The 20,150-nt window shown below is 42.4% G+C and overlaps 1 protein-coding gene across 11 annotated transcripts; it reads left to right on the forward strand.

Annotated features, from left to right (window-relative positions):
• The first annotated feature begins 524 nt into the window (after positions 1–524).
• Positions 525–19,096, forward strand: LOC409937 (neither inactivation nor afterpotential protein C). Of its 11 annotated transcripts, none has more exons than XM_006571240.3 (24): positions 525–785; positions 5,954–6,188; positions 6,348–6,529; positions 8,188–8,292; positions 10,938–11,326; positions 11,415–11,505; positions 11,597–11,692; positions 11,770–11,955; positions 12,114–12,302; positions 12,658–12,857; positions 13,006–13,346; positions 13,416–13,626; positions 13,697–13,838; positions 13,935–14,396; positions 14,586–14,875; positions 15,001–15,263; positions 15,431–15,505; positions 15,675–15,856; positions 15,954–16,150; positions 16,562–16,662; positions 17,235–17,449; positions 17,610–17,812; positions 17,935–18,025; positions 18,140–18,472. In XM_006571240.3, exons 2-24 carry the CDS (start codon positions 5,984–5,986, stop codon positions 18,470–18,472), a joined length of 4,749 nt encoding a protein of 1,582 aa, XP_006571303.2. In that variant the 5' UTR covers positions 525–785; positions 5,954–5,983. The 11 variants fall into 11 exon arrangements, 7 of the variants coding, with proteins under 7 accessions (XP_006571303.2, XP_006571304.2, XP_016771838.2 ...); XM_006571241.3 differs by lacking the exon at positions 525–785 and adding an exon at positions 4,816–4,951; XR_003304178.1 differs by lacking the exon at positions 525–785 and adding an exon at positions 18,795–19,096 and having other exon boundaries at positions 5,984–6,188; positions 18,140–18,661.
• The last annotated feature ends 1,054 nt before the right edge of the window (positions 19,097–20,150 follow it).

The raw sequence follows: 20,150 nt of genomic DNA on the forward strand, positions 1-20,150 counted from the left end.
CTGAAGAAGCCGCGATAAAGCGCATTAATTTATCGCGCGACCCTCGGGAGATCTTTTTCAAGGCGCATCGATCCAACCAACGAGATTAGAAACGGGAAAACGGCGCGTACGCTTTTTACCCCGTGGATACCTGCTGTATCTCTCGACGACAATTATTCTCAGAGGCCTCTGCCTCTCTTTCGTAATTCGCGACACGTTTAGAGATCTAAGAACGGCCACACAATTACGACAATTACGATTACGAGAGTCGTAATGAACATCGATCCTCGACCGATTCTTTTTTTTCTTCTTTTTCCTCTTTCTTTCTCTCTCTCTCTCCCCTTCCTCGTACGATAGGAAATGAACGATACTCGCGAAATGGAGAAGAAGATTTTCGAAGGTTCTCGTCGTCGATGCGCACGAACAAACGAGAGGAAATTTATCGAAAAATTCTTCTCCCTTCTGAGACAAGAGGAAGAGAGAAAAATTACAAATACTCGTTCTCGAAAGGAATGAGAGATCGAGAGAGAGAGAGAGAGAGAGAGAGAGAAGGTAGTCGAGATTGAACGACGATCTCGGGAACGAAATCAATGAGCTAACAGGCTTGCGAGTTAGCAGTTAGTTAATTAAGTCGGCGTTATTGGATCATGGAAGCCAAGCACCCCTCCCCAGCAGTACCCCTTCGACGCAATCGTGACTGCCGCCCTGTACGAGCGTCGTAGAGCTCGGCTCTTACTCCGGCACACGAGCATTGCGAGGGTGGACGCCGCAGGGCCTGCACAACCTGCCAGACGTTTTAATTAGAGGTGAGTTTCATCGCGAGCCACGATAAGAGCACCCCTCTGTTACTTGTCCCTTACGAGTAAGTGTTTTGCACCTTGCGTGAAAACCCTTCGTTTCGTCCGCCGCTAGACCATATACAGGCTAAGTCCCTCTCTAGCCCGTCGTCGACTCTTGGAAAACCAATGACGGCCGAGAATCAGCGACGAGTCGTCGTCGTGAGAGGATCATTCCCGCGTACAACCTGTGAACACGATGGATCGATTACAATCGTTCGACTCGACGATAATAATATATACCTTCTTCTCGAATAATTAATCGTCGTTACGTATAATTGTTTTAAATCTTTTGTACGTGATTTTTCTTCTCCCCTTTTTTCCAAATATTCCGCATGTAAGGGACAGCTCCTGTCACCTGTCGAAAGTGATCAGCTTAACTCTTGAAAGCTTGCCTGGAAATTCTTAATCGCGTTCCAGAATATTCGATCGAATAATTTTAATTCGGCCGATGATTCTTTTTCTTTTTTTTTTTCTTCTTGGTTCTTTTTTTCCACGCCACCACGAGGAATCGACTCAATCCCAATTTGGAAACGATCGACGAACGAACGAAGTGAGATTCCGCGATATTTATCCCGAGAGGAGGCGCATTAGCGCGAACGATCCCCCCGGGATGCCGCAAGATCGCGAGGCTCGCTCCCGAGACACCATTATCGTTTTCGGATCGCGAATAATGCCGCAATTAACAAGTTTCGCTCGACGCTCGGAATAAAGAGGGAGGAGACAAGGAGGAGTCGGACAACGAAAGATGAGGAGGAAGAACGAGAAGGAAAGAATCGAAAGAGTTGGCGAGGGAGATGCAAGAGGAAGAGAAGAGGAAGAAGAGAAAGAAAGAGAGAGAGATGTGGAAAAAGAGAAGGTGTATATATATATATATGCGAGGTGCTTTACGTTCCATGGCGCGTCTCTCAAGGTGGCGGAACATGTGTTTCTGAATGTTTTGCCAGGATGCCGGGAAAAAGAGAGAAATCCGTAAGAAATCCGCAGAGGGAACGGAGAGTCGGAGGACGGGAAGAGGAAGCGCGCACAATCGTGAAGATTGTGGGGAAGAGCGTTTCTCGTCTCGGTAGCGGTGCGACGACACTTTACCGTGAAGGTAAATCCAGCCAGGTGTCGTCTCGGACCAACTTCTTCGGTCGAGCAAGAATGACAAAGACGGACACGCGATAGTTGAACACCGGGCGTATCGGTAATTCCGATACGCCGAGGAGCGCGAGAAGGGAATAGATGGGGGGAAGGGAAGGGACGAGAGATACAAGACGAGACAAGGGGGGGAAGGAGGTGCGATCGCAAGCGCGAGAGCCGCGAGAGAGGAATATGTTGCGGGAAGTTAAATGTTGCATGAGCTTCGAGGAAGAAGAACGGAGACGAGATTCCCGGTATCGATTAACCCCCTGACGGAAATAACGATCTTTGGAGGAGAATCGGTGGAGAATCGCGAGAAGAGCGACACCTCCGCCTCGGAATCTCAAAGAGGTAGACGCGTTATCTGCCGAAAGGATCGATCTTGGAGAGTGTCTGTAAAAGGTAGAGCGGAAGGAGGGAAGGAGATGTGGAGAGAGAGAGAGATCGGAGGGCAAGAAAGGGGGCCTCGTGCCCGTCGAGGAAAACACGGCGCGTCTCGTCCACCGCCACCGAGACGAGATCCATCTACTCTGAGCGATCGATCGACAACGATCGATCCCTCTCTCGATATCGCGCGACGATACACCAGTTTTTCCACGAGGAACGGTGCGGCGCAACGCAGCGCGGCGTGAGACAGCGAATGATAGCGAGGATCGATCGCCGAATCGAGAAGGACGTCGATTTGACTAGTTTTTCCAAGATTAGGAAGGCGGAGACGCGTCGCGTTTAAAGGTATCGAGGAGATTGCGGAGATGGGCCGAGAGAGCAGAAAAGCGAGAGAACGAGCCACTTGTCACCAGTTTACCGTACTTTCCGGCGAAAGGAGTGTCGAACCCTTTTCAACCGGTCCGAACCGGTCGGCTGCCGATCGTTTTCGGCTTCTGCGCATTCTCTTTTTCTTCCTCCTCCTCCTCCTCCTTCGTCCACTGCCACTACCGGCGTCGCTCCCTTCTTCCCAGGGATTCGCGGTGCTAACATTCCGCCGCTATAGCAGGGGACCTTCCTTCCAAACGGCCGAACGAATAAAATCAACTTTCCCACAGAGGAGAGAAGTCTCTTTTCGTGGGGGAGCGCGAGTAATTTGGAAACTTGTGGAAGTTTCTTCCACGTTTTCGTTTCATGGCTCGGTCTTATCATCTGGTCCGGGAGCGAAGGGGGATGGACGTGGACGCGGCGACGAAACGTGGAGCGAGAAGCGGGCGAGGCGGGGAGGTGGGCGCGATGATCGAAAAAGGCCGATTTTCGATTTGACCGAACGGTCACGTCCGTGGTTGGAAACTTTCCCACAACGAGCGTTTCGTCGTCCCCACCCTCGTTCCCTTTTAAAGAGCTCGGGAGGCCTGCACAGGTTCGCGATCGGCCACGGCCTCGGTCGAAGAAAGGAGAGAGGACGTGAGCCGCGCGTATCGCGGGGACGAGGATGGAGATATACGAAGAAACGATGGGCCGAGTGGCACGGAAAGCTTTTTCTGAAATCACGGGACCCGTCCTTACCTCGCCACCTTTCTTCTCGTTCGTCTTCTCGCGACGCGCAGTCGGGCATCAATAATTTAACGCCCTGTCGTACCGATAAACCTGCACCGCTGCCCTGCTACGTCGCAGCAACGAGGAAAAGGAACGAGCACGAGGGGAGAAGGAGAGGGAGAAGGAGAGAGAGAGAGAGAACTGGAGAGAGAGGTTGAGAAAACTGCGAGGAAGCGGAGGAATAGCGCGTACGTATCGTATCGCATACGAGGAGAAGGATCGGAACGATCTCGTGTGGACATCGTGGATCAACCCGAGTTTCTTACGTCTGTTCGTTCACATATAGTCAGTGACGCGTCGTCTTCTCGCTCCACTCTCGCCTCCTCCTCCCTCTCCTCCCTTTTTCTCTTTCTCTTTCTCTTCTCCCTTGCCCTTTCTCCCTTTCCCTTTCCCTCTTCCTCTTCGATTACAAGCGGCAAGAAGCGGCAAGAAGCAGCATTACACGAGACACGCCGCGCCGACAAATCGACGGATTATGCCGGACGAGCGCCGACCCACCGGGAATAAATGAATTGGTTAACGACGCGAATCCTCTCGTTACTCGCCCTCCCGTCCCACACCTCTCTCTCTCTCTCTCTCTCCTATCCGATCTCCATCACCCTCCTCTTTTCCTTTTCCCTCCTTTTCCTTCCATTTCCATCAAGCGGGAACAACGCGGGAGATTTTACCACGGTAAGCATCGTGATGGATGGATCCTCCGCCGAATCTCCGTTGCGCTTCTCTTTGCCATTCGAGGAGAAAACCTCCACCGCCACCTCAAATCGCTGTTCGCCTCGAATCACGAACGAGAGATGTTCAAGTTGAGCTCGTTCACCGTTTCGAGAGGCAAAATGTCGCTAAACGGCGACTTATTACCTTGGCAACACCGCTAATGAATTCGACGAGGGGATTACGCAGCTACGACTAATGATCCAATAACGCGGATACTCCCGATGGCAGTTTCGTGTCAACGAAGCTTATCAACTGCCCCCGTGGCAAGATAATGGGCGCGCAATGGAGGTAAAGAGAAAATAGATCCAAGAGGAATGGAGTAAAAAAGAAGGAAAGAAAAAGGAAAAGAAAAAAGAAAAAAAGTGAAACCGCATCGATCGATCGAGCCTTTGGCAAAGCAGCTAAGCGAGCCAACCACGGGCTCGCGTAGCCCATTAAATACTCTTACGCAATCCGTAAAATCCGATAAATGGGATGTGTATTATCCATTGCCGTTCCCGCAGCCCTACAAGTACCGGACAAGGATGCGAATGGTGAAACAGTTAGACCGTTGCCGTTTCCACGAATTAATTCACATTCGTTTTTCAACCGTTTCTTCTTTCGGATCGTTCTCCAAGATTTTTCCGCGCACGTCGCTGTCATCGTGACAATGCTGCCATCGTCGTCGCGCCATAATCGTGCACGAAGAAATGAAAATTCATTTTTCCTACGGACGACGAACGAAAATCACGGAAAACCCGCAAGTTCTACCAATACTACACACATCTGCTTACGTTGTACGTTGTGTCGTATCGCGATTAACGAATCGGTACAACTGTAGCGACAACTACCTTGTACCGTATTCGTGTTGTAAGATATTCGAGAGAGAGAGTGTGTGTGTGAGAGAGAGAGAGAAAGGTAAAAATGTAGAAAAAAAGAAAAAAGGGAAAAAAAGAAAAGAAGAAGAAGAAAAGTAACGCGAGATAATTTCCGACCCCGAATCGAACCGAATGATATCTTTTCGAATTCCTGGCGCAACTTTAGTTTTTCCTCCCTTTAGTGGAACGTTTCAGGAAGCGAGCTACTAATTAGCGATTACCACTCGTTCACGCGGCACTCGAGAAAGAATATAATTAGCACTCACCTTTGTGCCGATGCGCCGTGAAACCCTCGACCGGCCGAACCTGGCCTCTCGTAAAAAATCTGTAGAGCGTTCTCTTCGAAGAGTCATTCTCTCGTCGTTCGAACAGATGGAAAGGGGCACCACGGGTCCCGCTTTCCCGTGAGTGTGAAGAGGTACGCGACGACGAACCACTTCCTCCACCGCTGCATCGACGAGCACTCCCCAACTCCTGAAAACGAGAACAAAATTAATGAACTTTTTGTCGTGCGTGTTTCCATTGCATCGGGGAATGCATCGGGAATGATGCGATGAGGTTTTCGCTTCGCGCGGCTCGATCGGGAATCGTTTAAATTTTATTTTTTTTTTCCTTCCCCCTTTCTTTTTTTTTGCCTCTCTTTTCTCTTCTTTCCTTGCTTTCTTCCTTTTTTTGTTTCTTTTTTCTCTTTTTCCAACTCTCTGCAATAAAATCGTTTCCATCCGTATCGTTCTCGATACGTTTCGAACGATCGCGCAATCGTTCGTCCCCGCTGTTGCTGCAAAAAGAGAAAAAAGAGAAAGAGAGAGAGAGAGAGAAAAGACAACAACAACTCTTTTTCCCCTCCCCTCTCGTTTTCATCTTGTTTAATCGAGTATTTCGAGAACGAAGCGATTCTCTTTTTCGCCTTCGATGTTCCAGTTGTTGTAGTAGTGGAGAGACGAGCCGAAAATGAGCGATTACGGATACGGCGACAGAGGGATGAGAGAACAACGGAGACGAAGAGAGGACAGGGAAGAGGATTTTAACGATCGAGGAAGATCCGCCGTGCAACGATTGGACAGCATACAGGATCCTGGAAAACGTTATCTTCTCAGAGATTGCATAGGTTCCGGTGTATGCGGCGACGTTTACGAGGCGATCGATCGACAAGCCGGTATAGTTATTGCGATCTGTTCCATCTGTTTTCTCTTTTCTAAATTTACATAATACGTGTCTAAGAAAGACACGTATCTTTTTTCTTTTTTCTTTTTTCTTTTTCTTTTTTTATTTCATCTATCCATCTATCCATCCATCCATCCTCGTTCTCTTACAGAAAACAAAAGAGTGGCCGTGAAGGTGCAAAAGCTCACTCCCGAATCGGAATCAATGATCCTCGAGGAGTACAGGATTCTTCGGGATTACACGTCTCATCCGAATCTGCCGGATTTCTATGGTATATATCGCAGAAGATCCGGAAAGAAGACCGAATACGATCAAATATGGTTCGTGATGGAGGTAAGAGACGAGAATCGAACGAACGAAGGAACGGAACGAACTTATCTCGACCCGTAACCGTTAATCTCGAAACCCGTATCTCGACCTCCCCGTTATCGCGTACGGCGTAGATGTTATTCGGCTCTAAACGTTTATATCGCGTTCGAGCATCGATCTCGAGATTACCATTATATCTGTAAAGCGCCACTCCTTTAACATCGTAATTCTTCGGAGAAAAAGAAAGGGGGGAGAGGGGAGGAGGTGGGGAAAAAAGGAAAAAAAACGGAAAGAAAAGAAAGAATAGAGCGGAGACCGCGAACAGACACGGCACGAGGGTGGGTGTGGGGAGATGGAGGGGAATAAAAAGAGAAAAAAACGGAAGACAACGGCGATGGAAGAGTTGGTGTACGTACTACCCATGCCAGGACCCGGAGGCAATTTCAAGCATTTGAGACGGTCGAATACACGGATAATTTACGACACGCGCGGCCATTAAACAATCATTAAACTCGTTCGTGTACGCAGGTGAGCCCTGGCACGTCGCGGCCCTAATTTACGGGTGGACCTCCTCGGTGCGCCCGAAATATTATTACTTATCTCGAGCAAACCGTCGATATTCGATTTAACGCATACTACGCGCGTTCACGTACGATCTTTCATGCCCCCTAAATACCAACCGCGACGTTCCATTTCTTTCGAGCCGTGATGCCGAATATCCGATATTGTTAACCGTTGCATTTGCGAAAATATTTCTTCCACGATACAGAATAGTATACACGCTCGACTCGAATCGAGGAAAGAAACGGGACGATAGATAATCGTGCGGTATATACGAGAGAGAAAATAACGAATCTCTCTCTCTCTCTTTATTTCGGTAAAATGAAAAAGAAAGAAGGAAAAAGTTCGAGAGGTCGAGTTTAGAAATTGATAGAAAACGACGAGGCGAGGTACAACAAGTTAGGAAAACGGCACGGTTTTACAGTTATACGTATAACTAATAAACGAGACTTTTCGTTACGAGATTTCTCGATACTTTCAATCGAAAGAACGGCATCCCGTGCTTGCCTCGCTTCGTTTGAAGCTCGGTATCATATATACGACTAAATGCTCATCTCCATCTGGATTCGTGGAGAGCACGAAACCGCGGGCGGGCGGAGGAGGCGAATATACCGAAATAAAATTTATTATTAGATTAAGATGTAAACGCGTGTTTAGAAGCGTTTACAAGCATTTTCTGCTTCGATCCGCGCCAAGGTTTAGAGGGGCATTAGAGAGAAGAAGTTGAAACCGTTAATATCGGGCCTCGAGTATCGAGATCGCGAGCAATTACGTAAAATCGCTCGGAAAATTAAACTTCGCCTCGAATAGTCGATTTAAATTGCTTCCGTAATTTCGCGGGTGAAGTAAGCTATCAACGCGAGAGCGACGCAAGTACGATGCGGCGACGCAAATCGAAGATTGCTTTCTTAAACCGCGATTGCGATATATTATTTTAAAGAATAAATATGGAATGATTTTGCTATATCGCATCTCAATTCGATTTTACGTCGAAGTGCGCGTATCGAATAGTTTCGAGATAAATTGATTATACTTGATTTCATATATTTGTTTCTTTGTTACCTTGTAATGTTGGTTTGTCAAATTTTAATAATCGTTTCCGTTTTATTTACAATTCGTAGCTTTGCGACGGTGGAACCGTGATGGATCTCGTGCACGGCCTTCTAGCCATGAACAAGAAAATGCGCGAGGAACACATAAGCTTCATCCTCAAAGAAGTGATTCAGGTAAATTTCGTAAAGCGAATTGACCGCATTTTAAAATGGGAGTTCGTAACGTTGCAACCGTTTTCTGATAACCGCGATTTCCCCATATTTTCTATGCCCATTGCATTCATCGTTTAAGTTTGCAATAAACGTTATTTACGCGTGGCTATAAAAGCGTCGACATTAGGTAGGTAGCTGGTGGTAATGGTTGAAGACAATTACAAATCAAATTGTATCCAATCCTACGTTTCCAGCATACCGAGTGTTACACTTATGCGAGGCATAAACGTCGCAAACGAATATATGCAAGTTCTTTCAAAAATTCTTTCTAAACTTATTTATAAACTTTCGATCAAACAATCGTTATTATTATTATTCCATTATGATTTTATTCGAATTATAATGAAAAATTAATCCAATCAACTCGTTATAACTTTTTTCTAAACTAACGATAATAAATCCCGTAAAAGAATCTTAGAAAGAAATTTAGCTTAACTTTTACTTTCCTTAAGAGAAATAAAAGAAAAAAGAAAAGACACGCGCGTTACACGAAAGAGCAAGTTGGAGAAGAGTTGACGTTGGCAAATAAGAGAGAAGAATTATTGAAACGACCTGGTATTCGTTAAAATCGTGGAGACCCGTGGTGTGTGCAAGAAAAATGAAAGTGGAAGAAGGAGGAAGGTAGGAGGTAAAAATGACGTCGGGAGGCGGACAAAGGAGCTCGCTTCGTTTCATGACACGATTCGAACGTGGCGTTTGCGTGGCGTCGACGAAAGGAGCTGGTCTTGCGCGACGGGGTAACTCCGCGGTTCACCGCCGTTCACCGAGTATTCGCGTCTACGACCAGCAAAATCCGGGGGGAGGGAGGAGAAAGAGAGAGCAGGACGACGCGAAGGATCGCGAAAGACGCGCGTCAATGGGCCGCGTTCTACGGCGTATAAATTACAAATAAGACAGGCGAGATAGCTCGCTAATTAACCTGCTCGCAAATGAAAGGCTGTGCCCGGCTCCTTCGCTCTTCTCTCTCTCGCTCTCGCACGATGCATCCAGCGGAGATCAAGAGCGCCAAGACTTCCGTCCCATTCTTCTCCTCTCGGCTCGTGTAGCGAGAGAGCTACCTATTCGCGTTTCTCCGTGTTCCTCGCGTTACAGTCAAGGACAGATCTCCGCTGGTATGTAGAAAAACGTATGGGACTGTTAGCGTGCGCTCGCGGCCAGTAGATGTAATAAAGAACGGGAGGAATAATCGCGAGAGACGCGACACACGGCCGAGTTGCGAACGTTTCCCGGCCGGAGGAGGTCTGTAATTTTAAAAGCGGGGAAAAGGGATTCGCTCGGTCACAATGGGATAATGCTCCGCAATTCCGTCCACCTCCCGGAATATAATTTCAGCTTAATATCGTAGGAGACGTGGCCGTTTCGTGGAGGCTAGCTTTCGTATCGTTGTTTGCTCGGCTCGACCCGGCGGCCGGGCCCGCGGAACGAGCGCGGAAACGAAATAAACGAGCGAGGAAACGATTAGAAAAAAATACTGGACACCGGAGAGTGAACGGGTGTCATTTACGCGTCAAACGTTGCAACCTGATCGGCGCCGAGGGTAAAACGCGCGTTTCCGTTTCGAATCGGCGCGCCGTGCGCTCGTTTCCTCTCCGCCCGGTATACCCGATACACGCGGTCGCGGTTCGCGGCTCGGTTTCTCTGCAAAAACATCGGGACCGCGTAAAATCGATGGGTTCTGCCAATTATCTCCGCCGTGAGAACTTCGTGAACCTGATATCTCGAACCTCGACGAATTCGCTTGCTCGATGGATAACCACTTCCTATCTTGGATCATTTTCCGTGGAACCAACATTCACCGTATCCGAACCTATCCTATCGAAACGAACCCGCATTCCTATTACATTCATTCCATCGGCCAGAAGGAACAAATATGGACGGATAGATCGAAATCGTCCGGTGTAGATAAAACTATACGGATCGTCCAACGATTATCGTCTCGTATCTTAGATAATCCTGGCTCGTTTTCACTTTGTCACGAGACAGAAAGAAAGAAAGAGAGAGAGAGAAATCGTTTCATTTACCTTTAACTTTTTGCATTATTTCGCGAACGATTTCCAGAACCCATCGATTTCGAACGATTCGATCTAGTTGTAGCGGACTAGTTGCAATACTACATTTTCATGTATCAGTAGAAGAAACGTGTATTTGGAGAATAATTTTTTTCTTATATGCCATCCACACACGCGAGATTTCTTGCGTTGCTCGTTCTTCTCCCTTTCTTTGTCTCTCTTTGCTCGTCTTACCATCCTTTCTCGTAAAGTGCACGCAACCCCCTTCTTCTTCTTCTCCTCGGACGTCGCCTTCTTGTTCGCGTTGGTACGTGTTCCATGGACCCAGTAGCGATTCGTCCACGGTCGCTCGTGCGGTAAATCAGGCCACGTTGACGTTTAATGCCGGCAAATTACACGCGAAATAAATGCTCGCGAAGAACGAGGTACCGGTGTCTACCCTCTCGACGAAATCGCGTTTCACAAGAACGAAAGGAGAAATCGAACGAAAAGATATTCGATCGGGAGACGAAGATTCGATCTTTTTCGTCTAACTTTCGCGTTTCTTCGAACGCGTTCCCCTCCCGACCCGTCTGACAGAATTATTATCCTTCTCAGGCGATGATTTATCTGAACGAGAACAACGTGATGCACCGTGACATCCGTGGCAGTAATATATTACTGACCAAAGAGGGGGAGATAAAGTTGGTCGATTTTGGGCTGTCGAGAACGTGCCAATCTGAAATAGGAAAGAGATACACTTGCGTAGGATCGCCGAGTTGGATGGCGCCGGAAGTGGCCATAAGCAAAGGGAATAATTCCGAGGGATATGGAAACAGGGCCGATGTCTGGGCTATAGGAATCACGGCGATCGAGTTGGCCGATGGGAAGCCACCGTTTCAAGACATGCACCCTACCAGAGCGCTCTTCCAAATAATACGAAATCCTCCTCCGACTTTGAACAGACCGTCCAATTGGTCCCAAAATTTCAACGATTTCATCTCCGAGTACGTTTCTCCATACAATTTTCAAACCGTACGAGTGAATTACTCGTATTATTCGAATTTATATTATTCCACGTATCTTGTCTTTCAGATGCCTCGAGAAGAATCCTGAAAATAGACCGTTCATGGGGGAAATAATCGAACATCCTTTCTTAGCGGATTTACCCGATAACGATTTTCTGGTAATTTGAATAAAATTTATTTACGACGAATGATTGAACGGAGAAAAAGAGCGAGATAAAAAGGAAATAACTGTAACAATAATATTTCCAGCTAACGAAAGAGATCAAGATATTAATGATGGACGCGTGTGAGAAAGGTAAACAGGAAAGAAAATTGGAAATATTAGTTCGAAAGGGTTTCCTCAAGGTAAAACGTATTAAACGTAATAAAAGTCGTTGTTGTTGTTGCTTACACTTGCTTATCTTTATCTCTCGCCGATTCAGACTCACCAAACCGATCCTTTGGAGCCTATGTTCATGGAAGATCTGGCCGCGCTCGAAACGCTCACGGAAGACGCGATCCTGGACGAATTGCACGAAAGATTGCGGCAAGGCTATTACCACAGTTTCATTGGAGATATACTTTTAATTTTAAATCCGAACGAGCAACAGGACATTTATGGATCCGATGTGAGAATTATTTATCGAATAAATTTTTATTAATCATCAGGATTATTTTACATTTAACATTTAATACGATTAATTAACATTTTACAACGACGAATTTTTAATAATTTTGCATGAAATTAACGTTATATTTAATTAACTCTCTTTCCCGTTGATTGCAGTTTCACACAAAATATCAATTCAAATCGCGATCGGATAACGCGCCTCATATATATTCCGTGGCAGATAGCGCTTATCAAGACGTGATGCACAACAACGAGGCTCAACATATTCTATTGGCAGGCGAGAGTAATTCGGGAAAAACAACTAATATGATGTATCTGATTCAACATCTCATGTATTTAGGGAAAGTAAGTTGATTGTCGTAGATTGATTCGCATTCTTCTTAAAGGAATATTGATATTAACGAGTGTTATTCTAAAAGTTTTCGTTATTTTCAAACGATTTGGTTCTTTGATTTTGAAATCATAATTATTATATCTTAGAAATCATTTCGCAAATATTTTAAAATATATAAAAATAAACAGTCAAACTCGCATCGAAAAAAAAGAGAAAAAAAAATAGAACAACGATAGAATTTTGATATTGGAACGTTCGTGCGCATAAAATTTAATCAGTGATAAAATATATCCTCGAAGCACGATCGGTAGTTTGAAAAAAAGAAAAATGATCATCAGTATCAATTTTTGCTCGTTTTGATTTCAGAGTTTGCAAGATATTGGAGGGAGATTTATACGAGCGATTAAAATAATTCAAGCTTTCAGCAATGCTGCCACACCTTTAAATCCTAATTCGACCAGATGCGTGCTTCAAGTGCAAACCACGTACGGATCGTCCGGGAAAGCCTCGGGCGGCATATTTTGGTTGTATCAGTTGGAAAAATGGCGCGTTTCTACACGCGACAGGTTAAGATCGGCCTCTGTTATTTAACCAGAACTAATAATTTACTCGTATATCAGATTTCGAGATTGCGTTCCGATCTTAACGATAGATCTAATCGTACGATTTATCGATTGGACACGCGGTAATCATGATCGTGTATCTTCTCGGCAGGAATCAATCGAATTTTCACGTGTTGTACTACTTTTACGACGGTATGGACGCCATAAATAAGTTGAAACAATATCATCTACCACCGGGAAGAAGGATGAGGTATCTGAGAATAAGCGAGAAGGGGACCGAAAGGAAGCGATCGTTCAAAGTTCGAAATGATCCGCGCGGAAATGTGACCAAGTTTGAGGATTTTAAAGAGAGTCTGAAGATCTTGGAGATGGAGGAGCATTGCGAAATGATCTGGAAAGTATTGGCAGCCATTTTGATCCTAGGAGAAATTCGTTTCATCGAAGACAATAACGGAGAGGCTGATATGGACAATAATGACGCGGCTAACAAAGGTAAAGAATTTTATATTCCGATATTCCACAAACCTATGTGATATTTCTCAATTATTTCTCTTATTCCAGTCGCTGAACTGCTCAATTTGGACGAGAAGAAATTCAGTTGGGCGTTGCTTAATTATTGCATGATCGTGAATGGAAACGCAGTACGTAGGAAGCACACTTACGAAGAGGCGAAAGAGGCAAGGGACGTGTTGGCTAATACGATATATCAACGATTGGTCGACTGGATCGTAAACACTATCAACGTCAAATTTACGTTGACACGTTCCCTATTGTAAGTATCGCGTGGAAATTAATTAATAAACGATGACGGAATTACCAAAAACGAATGTTTGTCATTATAGCGGTGATAAATACGCGATTAACGTGATGGATCTCTTCGGATTCGAGTGTTTCGCGGTAAATCGACTCGAGCAATTGGTGGTGAACACCATGAACGAACAGATGCAGTGTTATTACAATCAAAGGGTGTTCGCTTGGGAAATGGTAAGATCTTTTTTCTCTTTTTTTTGATGAAATAAATTTTATCGTGGATAAGATTTTTTCTTTTTTTTTTCCTTTTATTGAAACGTTGATCCACAGCAAGAACAAGAGGAAGAGGCCATACCTATGCAGCGTTTACAGTTTTACGATAACAAAAATGCGATAGACAATCTGATGGGGAAAGACAGAGGTTTATTCAGCATAATCGATGAAGCGTCGAAAAACATGCTCGATTATACACACGTGATAAGCAAAATTCAAAATCGAGCAGGCAGCGTTTACATAAAAGTGGTGAGTTCCCACGAATTTACCGTCGCTCATTACACAGGGAAATTGATCTACGACGCTAGCGAGATTGCCGAGAAGAATCGTGACTTTCTCCCACCGGAAATGATTGAAACTTTGAGGCAATCGGCCATCGGAACCGTGAAAGAAATGTTCACGAACAAACTGACCAAGTCTGGGAATTTGACCATAATCGATGAACATTCGAAACTTGAGGAGAAGAAGACGAACAAAAGCAAATGGGGCACGCTTATGCAGGAAGCATCGAAACTAAGGGTGAGATTGCAAAATAATGATTTCAATTTTTGCCATTTCATAAAAAAAAGAAATAAATAAATAAAAGTAAAAAGTAGAGCGAAAACGAGATTAGAGGAATAAAAAAAAAAGAAATAAAAGCAATCGAAATCGGAAAAAAAAAATTGAAATTTAGAAAAATGATTTGACTGATTGTTATTTTATAAACAGAGATTTAACACCACGTCTCGAGGTCAATTCTCCCAGATACGGAAAATGAGAACGTGCGCGGCTACCTTTAAATCCACCAGCCTTGAAATCCTTAAGAACCTTTCGATAGGAGGCGGAAGCGGTGGTATGCATTTCATCAGATGCATAAGATCAGATCTCGAAGGGACGCCTCGTGGATTTTATCGAGAGGTCGTTAGACAACAGATCAGAGCGTTGGCGGTTCTTGACACTGCCAAAGCCAGACAATATGGTTATCCCCATAGAATAACTTTTCCAGAATTTCTTCGAAGGTGAACTACTATTATCTTTTATATCTATCCACGAAATATCTTTTCCATCGATTCTTTCTTTCCGATTTTTTTTTTTTTTTTAATAACTAAACTAAACTAAATTGAAAATAATCTTTCACGATTAGATATCAATTCTTGGCGTTCGATTTCGACGAAACCGTAGAAATAAATAAAGACAATTGTCGATTGCTGTTGATCAGATTAAAATTGGAAGGTTGGATAATTGGAAAGACTAAAGTATTTTTGAAATATTACAACGAGGAATATCTGTCGCGCTTGTACGAGACACAAGTGAAAAAAATAATAAAGGTTCAGTGCATGATGAGAGCCTTCTTAGCGCGCAAAAACATGGCGTCGAAGATCACGTCGAATGTAAAAAAAGAAATTGGTAGGTAAATTGATAAGCAAGAGAAGCGAGCCAATAATATTAGATGCGAGCCGATTCATCGTTTTTCTATGTCTTTTGTTTTTGTTTCCTTTTTTTTTTCCTTTCCTTTTTCGAGAGGCTCGTACTTTTTTTTTTTACGACAAGAAATTTAACGGGTATTGTTTCAGTGAAGAAAGCGTCTATAAAGGGAAAGAGTACAGTGGAGCTAACGGAGGAAGAGGCAGCTGTAGTTGTTCAGAAAGGTAGGACAAATATAAAGATATAAGATGTTTGATGAAAGAAAGGGGAAAAAAAGAATTTTTGACGAGCCTGATTAGTCGTTTTCATTGTCATTCGTGTAATTCACGCTCCATTATTCTCGATTTTTCTCCAAAATTATAATGATTAATTATAATGTTATATAAAAAATAGTGTACAGGGGACATTTAGTGAGAGCGGAGATGAAGCCTCTTTTGACGAAGGAGAAGATGAGTATGCAAATGATAGATATGATGAAGTTTTACAGCAGCAAATGGAGATCGAAGAGCATATTTCAAGTTCTTCTACGGTACCGTGCAGCCCGGTATCAAGACCTCGTGCAATTTTCGCAACAAGTAAAACGATCCCTCTTATTTTTCTCTCCCGAGTTAATAATAAATTATAGATTTTCTTTTTTTAGGTTAAAATTTCACTTAATATTATTTTAAACAGGTGCATTTGTTCAATCAAGCGATAGTAGTATCTCTTGCGACGACGAATAACGGAATATCCATAGATAAAGTAAATACTAATGTTTCGGCATCCACGTACTTAGGCCAAATGAGACCGCCCGAAGTGCACAAGTTACCTTTCAACTTTTATTCCGAGTTACCTTTTACTTATCCAAATAAAGGAATAAAAAACGTTGGGTGAGTCGATTTTATGTTATTCTCCTCCCAATTTTCCTTTCTCCTCTCTTTTTTAGAAAATTGTTCAGATAAAATTAGCGTCAATCCCTTCATTAGAATTTCATTTATCATCGATTCATTAATGTTCGTGTGTGTAGATTATTGTGTATAGATTTCTTGTGTTTTCTTGATCGCGTGATTCAAATTCAAAATTTGAAAAACCAAACAATACGACAAATTTTGTCGCATAATAAAAATTTTGTTTGTACCACAAACTACGCCTTCGCGTTGTCCTTTTTTTTTTTTCTTTTTTTGTAAATGTGCTGTTTTGTCATTATTTTTCGTCTTTCATTGTGTGCCGTCTCTATCTCAACATAAGAGCCGCTTAAAAACTCTTTGAAGTTTTGTGGACTGAAGATCACGTTCTCGCAGATACGCGTCGTCATTGGCATCTGACGAAGAGCACGAAGCTTGGGACGCGCCATTACAAAGACATACAGTGCCTTGGGCCACCAGGAACAGTCGTACCAAAGGTGCCTATCACATTTTGTTTCGTCCAATCGAGGATGGATCGATAACATCGATAACCTCGTCACCTTTATCCGCTCGAGAACGGAATTTTTTTTCTCACATCTTTTTCGTACATTTCAATTATCATTCTACTTTTCTTCTTCTTCTTTTTTTTTTTTTCTTTTTTTTTTTTCTAACCTTGCGTTAAGTTCATCGCACACTGCGCACACAGAGTGCATATCGTTCTTTATTCATAATTCCCTCTGTCGTTAAAATAAAATGCAGATAATACTTTCGTATCATTCTGTGTATGCAGTCTGTTTGTCTAACTCTTTCTCTTTCAGTCAATTAATGATATTAATTTTATCAATTTTATGTGTTTAATCGATAAGAAATTTTATATATATATCCGTCGTTGAACCGGTATTTATCAATTTTCGCGTTCAATTACGATAAATAATGATAAATACGATACGAAAAAATAAAAAAAAAGAAAGAAAGAATAAATACAAAAAAAAAAAAAATAATCGCGATTGCCTGAGCTCTTTTTCGGAGAGAATTTACTCTCCATCCAAAATTGCTCTGCATTTTTCAGACGTTGAAGTTCAAACGACGAACTCGCCACATCGTGTACATTCGAACACCGAGGGACAAGATCTGATCGACACTCCGTTTTCCAGAGATCCGAATGTTTCGATCCGATGTCCACCCGATGCGTTGTCCCAAGGCAGAATGGATGACTCAGGATATCATTACGCTTCAAGAAGCATTACTCCCGTACCACCCGCTAACGCTCATAATCCTCGCTCAGTAAATTTCAGTAACCATTAAATTAAATTTACTTTTCTTTTTTCAATTTTATTCTCTTTGTGTATATATATATATATTCTTTTTTTATTATTTATTATTTATTATACTCGCACATTTACACGTTCTATCCCATTCTGACCATCTCTCTCTTTCTTTTCAGAATTACGATAATGTCGGATCGATACGCTCTAGAAAACACGCACCGCCTCCACCTGTACCGTTCAATCAACCGCAGCCACCCCTCATACGTAGCACTGACAATTATAGCTCGAATATTCGAAGTAAAAGCAACGTAGATACTGCTACCTATAATTGGGAATATAACGAAAATAAAAGCAACAAGAGTAGCGGCAATCCTAATCGGTTCGATCACGCTATTAGTAAAACTAATAACCTTCGATATTTAAGACAATCACCGATTTTAATTAAAATTAAACCTTCACTTCTTTCTCTTCATTTTCGTTCTTTCCATCTTTCTATTTCAGTATCAATCCGATTCAAGAATTGCAAATGATAGGTCGTAGAGATAACTATGACGGTAACGAGGACAGCGATGAACCGCCGTTCAACTTTCAGGTAAGATTATTATTAAAAATTAAAAAGTAACAAGTGATTGGTTGGGAGAGTTGTGTTGAGAGAGAGAGAGAGAGGGAGAGAGAAAACTAACCTGCTCGATGTTGATTCGAACAGGCAATGTTGAGAAAAACGCCTTATCGAGCATCGTTGAAGCGTCCCTCCGTCTTCGAGAGTCATTCTCATTCACCGTCACCACTGCCAAGTACGGGATATCGTGGAAATCGGGAGAGCGAATCGAACGTCGTGTATAAAAGCGGAGGTAGTCGTAGAGATTCTCTCGAGTGGAGTCCCAACGAAATGGTCCGAATGTCTGAGAAATACGCGAAAGAGGGTGCCTGGGGTGGTGGAGAGGATCGATCTGGGATCGGAGGTAACGCGCCCTCGGAAAGTGTGACCGCGGAGATCGCACCGGGAATCGTTATCGAGGGTTACGTGGCCGAGTTGTAAAAATTCGAGTCGAAAACCGACCAGAAACCCCTTCCTACGTATCGAAACCACCACCGCAAAAACTGGACCAATTGGAATTGCTGATTTCGCGAGAAAAAAAGGAAAAAAGAAAAAAAGAAAAAAAGAAAAAAAAAAATTTGAGAAGCCCGCAAGATACTTGTAGCTGTCCCGATGGAAACAAATGTACGAGTACGTATGATTTGAAAAGATTGATTGACCCAATTCACCAATGTTGCTGACTCAGAGGGAAATTTTTTTATATCCACAAATATGTACATACGTATATTTTTTTAATGCTTTTCTTTGTTTCTCTTTTACGTAGAGACAAGATGTATCTACGTTTGTATAACGTTTCGTCGTGTAAGCTTCTTTTATAAATTTTCATTCTCGCCTCGAGAGGGGAGACGATGACGTCGGATTTTTTGTCCAATGTACAATGATTTTCATCGAGCGATTCGTTCCTCAGCGTGCCTGTCTTTGCCTTCTTCAACAATTTTAGCGATATTCCTTGCCCATGTACAATTGTTGACAGTTATTTTTATATTGGCCATATACAGCATACAGATATTCTTGTTAAATTATACACAGATATTTGCATTGTTACATCACAAATAATAATAATAATAACAATAACAATAATTATTATAATAATAATAATGATAATGATAATGATAATAATAATGATAATAATAATTATAATAATAATAATGATAATGATAATAAGAAGATAACAAGAAACTGCTTAAAATATTAAGTCAATGCACTTAAGAAGGATTAATCCACAGAAGAATTAAACACTTAAAAATATTTATTTAAAATTACACTCCTCATTAAAAAAGACGTGCTATCTTTAATTTCTCAATGACTGGTGTAATATTTTCCGTTTGTGATGATTAATATCGAAACATTAGGAGCTTAAAAATATGCGGTTCATATGTGGGAATAAATCATAATATAGTAGATTTTAAAAATATCGAAGAAAAACTACATTCCGTACTTCTTATTTCGTAATACCGTACTTCCGTATTTCTTAAAAAATGTTTTAGACTATGGCAAAAAGGAAAATATGATCGATATGAGCCATTATCTTTATCCAATCATGATAAGCGAACAATTTTTTCGTATAGTTTTCAATTCGTTGTTGACAAGCAAATAATGGAAAAATGCGGTATTAGCAATGTTTCAAATGTTCTATAATCATGGAAAAATGTTAAAAGACTAAAAATATAAAAGAAATCTACATTAACGACCAAGCACAAAACAGAACGTTTACGTTTTGAAAAAAAAAATACATTTGAAGAAAAAAATGGGAAAGAATATTATTCTAAAAATTCAAAAAAATTTATTTTTAAAAAAAATTTGATAATTCTAGCTTTCGATGTTATTTTCATATTATATATGAAAATGAAAAGATTATTCATATTATTCACAATGTGACGACAAATAGAAGACAATGTAATGGTTTGGGCCGATATCGGTTATTTCGATAAGACGAATATCAAATTCATTAAATTAATGAAAAAATGATGAATAGTGTACAATACAAATCAGAATCTAATTTCTGGATCTATTATATTATATTTCTCAACGAGATAATGTGATTATACGTATATCAAGATTGATCCAATTTTAATGAAAATAATATATTCGTTTTATGATAGCCTGATACGTTTTCCTG

This window comes from Apis mellifera, linkage group LG1 (assembly GCF_003254395.2).
Source record: "Apis mellifera strain DH4 linkage group LG1, Amel_HAv3.1, whole genome shotgun sequence".
Lineage (NCBI taxonomy): Eukaryota > Metazoa > Arthropoda > Insecta > Hymenoptera > Apidae > Apis > Apis mellifera.

Excerpts from the sequence above, each read along its gene's own strand:
- LOC409937 (XM_006571240.3), top strand. The coding sequence starts at position 5,984 with ATGAGCGATTACGGATACGGCGACAGAGGGATGAGAGAACAACGGAGA. Across the intron at positions 13,347-13,415 it reads TAATGACGCGGCTAACAAAG|TCGCTGAACTGCTCAATTTG; the intron begins GTAAAGAATTTT and ends CTCTTATTCCAG. Across the intron at positions 18,026-18,139 it reads AACCGCCGTTCAACTTTCAG|GCAATGTTGAGAAAAACGCC; the intron begins GTAAGATTATTA and ends TGATTCGAACAG.